General features: G+C 38.4%; 1 protein-coding gene across 3 annotated transcripts in view; it reads left to right on the top strand.

Moving 5' to 3' along the window:
- The first annotated feature begins 496 nt into the window (after nt 1-496).
- The window catches only part of aqp10a (aquaporin 10a), a 19,434-nt gene continuing 14,930 nt past the window's right edge, over nt 497-5,000 (top strand). For 2 of the 3 annotated variants that reach the window (XR_013299967.1, XM_077598347.1), the window contains exons 1-5: nt 497-953; nt 1,729-1,855; nt 1,961-2,098; nt 3,688-3,806; nt 3,903-4,120. Coding sequence is in view for 2 of the 3 variants with exons in the window: in XM_077598347.1 (XP_077454473.1) it covers nt 870-953; nt 1,729-1,855; nt 1,961-2,098; nt 3,688-3,806; nt 3,903-4,120 (686 nt within the window). In the remaining variant the exon portion in view is untranslated. The remainder of the gene's footprint in view (nt 954-1,728; nt 1,856-1,960; nt 2,099-3,687; nt 3,807-3,902; nt 4,121-5,000) is intronic. The other variant, XM_077598346.1, reaches the window with a different exon arrangement.

The raw sequence follows: 5,000 nt of genomic DNA, 5'->3' as shown, positions 1-5,000 counted from the left end.
AAGATGGTTAATAATAGTAATGGGCATAAATTATTACTACTACAGTATTATTCATTACTAATAAGTATTATCATTACGGTTAAATGACTACTAAATATTGTTGTTTTTATTATGGTCTATATCAAATAAATTATAGTCACAGAATGAGTGCCATTATAGTTGTAAATATGTTTATGTTTATTTGCAACAAACATTGTTACAAGTACCAACAAAAATATTATTCAGCTCTGAATAATATGACCAACATTAAAAAATAATAATAATATTATATTTTCCTCCAAGGATATTCAATATTTCTTGTAAACCACGTAATATTTTGAACATATGTTTTAAATAATCCTTCATAGAAGTCATGCAAATGTACTGAACTCTTATGTTAGACAATTCAACTTTATACTGAATTGAATTGAACGCTTTTATTGTCATTATAATGATATTTAAAGAGTCACCAAGAAGTGCACAAATAACAACAACAAACATGCAAATAAATAATAATAATAATAAAAGAAGTAGTCAACATAGATAAGTAGTCAATATGAATTAAAGTAACAGAATGAGTGGCATTACAGTTGTAACATGAAGAAGTGGTCACATCCATTGTGAATTTCTTAGACAAGTTTTAACTAAGAGTATAATCATTATCTTCATAATAGCTATCAAATCAACATTGAAGAAAAATCTGTCCTTTTTCGACGCTTGCATGTTGATGCTTTCTGCCGCCAATGGTGCGAATGTAAGCTCTGCACCGAGCTGGTAAATGATTGCTAGCTTTGGAGCAACCGGGGAGAAAAAGGAATGAAGAGGACACTTGGAGAAGCAGATGCTGGTTGTGGAAGTTGGACTTGAGGAATACTCCACTCCAGACAGCCATGTTGAAGCGACGCGCCTTCCGGGTGACCAACGCTCTGCTCAGGGAGAGCATGGCCGAGTTCTTGGGGACCTTTATCTTGATAGTGAGTGACTTCTGGATTTTGGACCCCCGGACAGCATTTCATTCTTCTAGTATGACTCTATCATAAGCAATAAGATGACATCAACGCAGTCTGATTGGACCATTAATGTATATGCGTCTTGCCAGGCATTATTCTTGATGCAGTTTGAATCCTCCACGTGAAGATACATTTTTGGACAAAATGACCTGATCCATCAAAATTACTCAAACTAAATTAACCAAAAGTGTGACTTAGTTAGATTGGATTCTGGGAGTATTTTGATTTGCATTTTTTTTATTAGGGGTATTTATTTATGCTTGTTAGCATTCATTTGTCTTTCACTTATTTGCGTATTGTCTCTTGTTATGATGATTATTCAACCCAAATACATGGAAACCTATTGATAGCTGTTTATTGTTGAGCGTTTTAAAGTATTTTTGTGTTCATGACTATATAAGTAGTATTCTTTTGATTATTATTTACTTCCAATACATGGAAAATTATTGTTGAATAGCCATATAATTGCAGATTATAAGCAAGATTATAAGCAAATTGCCCACTGTGAGTACATTGTCAAAAGAGGAAAAATGGATTGATATTGAATCAATTAATTTTTTTGTTATTTTTTTGCTAAATATTGGATTTTTTTTTCCATCTCATGATGTTGCATAATCCTCGTTAATAACACAATGATAATAATGTTGCATCACCCTCAATTTTTCTCTCTGGCATTATGGCTGAATGCAATGTGGCTATAGCTGATAGAGTGACTTCTTTTATTTCATGTGTGTTTAAGCTTTTCGGCTGCTCGGCAGCAGCTCAGGTGAAGACCAGCCGGGAGACCAAAGGCCAGTTTTTGTCAGTCAACATGTCTTTCTCAGTGGGCGTCATGTCGGCCATGTACCTCACTAAAGGCATTTCAGGTGCCGTACACACATCAAATGCAACACGAGTGCAAGGTCCAACACTAAAGGGGACTTTATCTTCTCTTTCTCCCATGCCCACTGCTGTTTCCCCAATTTGCGCAGGTGCTCATCTGAACCCGGCCGTCTCGCTCAGTTTCTGTGTGTTGGGCCAGGTGCCGTGGAATAGATTACTTCCCTATTCGCTCGCTCAAGTTCTGGGCGCCTACGTGGCATCGGCGCTCGTCTACACGGTCTATTATGGTCTGTCTTCTCGTTCTTTTGTTCAGTGTTTGAATTTTTTGGGGATACTTGATTTGGTGCTTTGGTTGAGTTTCTAAAAGTGTGCCAAGTTCTGTAAAAAAAAAAAAAAAAAGGCAAATTTTAATTGACTTTTGATTGTTATTCATGAAACATCCACTCCAATGCATTCATAAGGCAACAAAATGCAATAGCTGTGTGATAAGATAAAGCTTGGTAGTATACTAGAAGCAAAGAGTAGATTATAAACAGCTGATTGGCCGGTCCCTGAAATAGACAAGGATTTCTAACAAAATGTCAGGAATCAACATAGGACAGCTACTTATTGTGCTTTTAACATTAAGATTTTCCACGGCGTTTGTAAAAATCTACAATATGTGGATGGGAGCTTAGCATTCCATTTTATCAAATGATGATCTAGATTGTATAACATGTCCATTCGCTCCCCCTCATCCGCTCGGGGGGGTGATGCGATGTATCCATAACGGCAGAATGCCAAATTACGAGTCCGAAACTATCACTTATTAGGTCTTTTGCCGAGAAAACGCACCTTATGGAGAAGCACTACCAATTTCGTCATACGCAGTTTCTGGGTGTGATGACAACTAGGCTTTTGTTGTTGATGTTGACGACAGGGCCTATGTCCGATTATCATTATCATTATCTCTTTATGACGGCGAGAGCCATAAACAATTCATAACTTTGGAATGCTATTCCTTGAGCGTCATACTCAGAATTCAAAAGTAAAAATACACTAAAATGTGTGCTGTTTTGAGTAATTTCACCACTTTTAAAGTACAAAAGGTCTCTGAGATCTTTTGATAACATTGTCACACTGTTGCTAAGCAACGATAAACAATGAGAATATGCCTGCAGAAGAATTTCACGGAAAAAAAAGTTCATAGTGGCACTAGACTCGAGATAATGTCGGCGCCACAGTGCCCACGTGACGCTCCTATTGGTGCATTCTGGACTGAGCTCTCTCAACAGCGGTTCCCATATTTTACCTCACAGGTTAGCGGAGAGCAATGTTCCCTCTAAGCTGCGCACATGCGCAATTGCGCACTACTCTCGTCTTCTCTGCGCACAGCAAATCATATGGAGCGCACAAAATAAAATCCCTTTTTTTTTAGCTGTGAGGCCGACGCGCGAACCACTCATCCATCGGCCGCCCATTCATAGATATTAATCATTACATTTTATTATTACTAAATCATTTATGTGTAGTAGACATGCACCTGCTTATGGCAGGTGTGATACTGGTGTGTGCCCATAGCGAGCAATGATGATGTTGCTCACACCAGTACTCAGTGTGCTCAGGGAGGTTGTCTTTCTGCCCAGACAAACAAAAAATTAGAGGGAACATTGGCGGAGAGCCATATGTACCTATCAAAAGAGCCACATATGGCTCCCGAGCCATAGGTTCCCTAACCTGATTTAACGTTTCAATCCATTTAATATATCAAGAAAACAAAAATGACATTGAAAGTAGGGGAAATGTATCCGCTCTTTTCTACGCACACGTACAAATTGATTACTATTTGATTTTCCCCTCATAGCTACTATTTGTAATTTGACTTTTTTTCTCTTAGATGCCATAATGGATTTTAGTGGCGGAATATTAACTGTATATGGACCAAATGAGACGGCATCCATATTTGCCACATACCCTTCTGAATATGTGAGTCTGGCCAACAGTTTCCTCGACCAGGTCAGTTTACAGCACTGTGTACAGTATACAGTGTATTGTGTACACTGTATACGTGACAGAATAGAAGAGTAGAGTGAATACTTGTGTTTTTACCAGGTGGTGGGCACCGCTATGCTCATGTTATGCATCCTGTGTTTGGAGGAGAAGAGGAACACCCCGGCTCCCAGTGGGTTGGTTCCCGTTATCGTGGCGGTCATTGTGCTGGGCATCTCCATGTCCATGTCAGCCAACTGTGGGGCAGCTATAAATCCCGCCCGTGATCTTGGCCCTCGACTTCTTACTCTGACTGCGGGCTGGGGCACCGACGTCTTCACGTGAGTCTCGCATGCCATTGGGAAAGATAATGAATGACACATAGCGATATTAGATTTTAGTTAAGAATGTCCTCGATCCAGGAAACAGGCTTGATCACATTTTTAGAGGCTCAAATTGTGTTTTTTTTTAATTCTTTTTTTATGCATCATTGACTGCCATTAAGGGGGATCCTTCCCAGTTGAAATGGGTTTATGTCTATAACTATCAATGGCAGTGAATGAGTTAAAGGGCTAAAAGAAACTATAAATTGGTTAGCGGCACAGTATGGGGATATTGCAAACGGCATATATAGTATGTTTTGTAGTATATATATATATTTCTATTTGCACTACTGAAACAAACTGCAGAAAAAAACGTATAATAAAAATGTCATGGGAAAAAAAGGACATTTTAATGTTCTTTTTTGTCCTCTCCTTAAATCATTTGAGAGGTAACATATCAGGACCCGTCACTGACAGATCCACCACCCCCCCCAAAAAAAGAAACAGCTGACTGGGACTCAAATTCAAAATTATGTAACTGGGACCTCGGCAATTTGACACACTGTTACATGGTTCAAGGTCTGCCTGATGCAGATTCGTTGTACAAATACAACGTTTGTTAACCCCCAATAATAGTGTAAGAAGAAATGAAAGGTCATCACGTCCGCTTTTATCAGAAGTACTTTTATCAGAACTACTTTTATCAGAACTACTTTTATCAGAACTACTTTTATCAGAACTACTTTTATCAGAAGTACTTTTACCAGAACTACTTTTTCCAGAACTACTTTTATCAGAACTACTTTTATCAGATTTACTACTTTTAACAAGGTTGCATATTCCCCGTGGACACGCACTTGATTATGTTGGCTTTCTTGTCAGGTTCACACATACAATC

Source organism: Stigmatopora argus, chromosome 4 (genome assembly GCF_051989625.1).
Source record: "Stigmatopora argus isolate UIUO_Sarg chromosome 4, RoL_Sarg_1.0, whole genome shotgun sequence".
Lineage (NCBI taxonomy): Eukaryota > Metazoa > Chordata > Actinopteri > Syngnathiformes > Syngnathidae > Stigmatopora > Stigmatopora argus.
The sequence above is the reverse complement of the archived record's forward strand: the minus strand, read 5'-3'. Positions and strand labels throughout refer to the sequence as shown.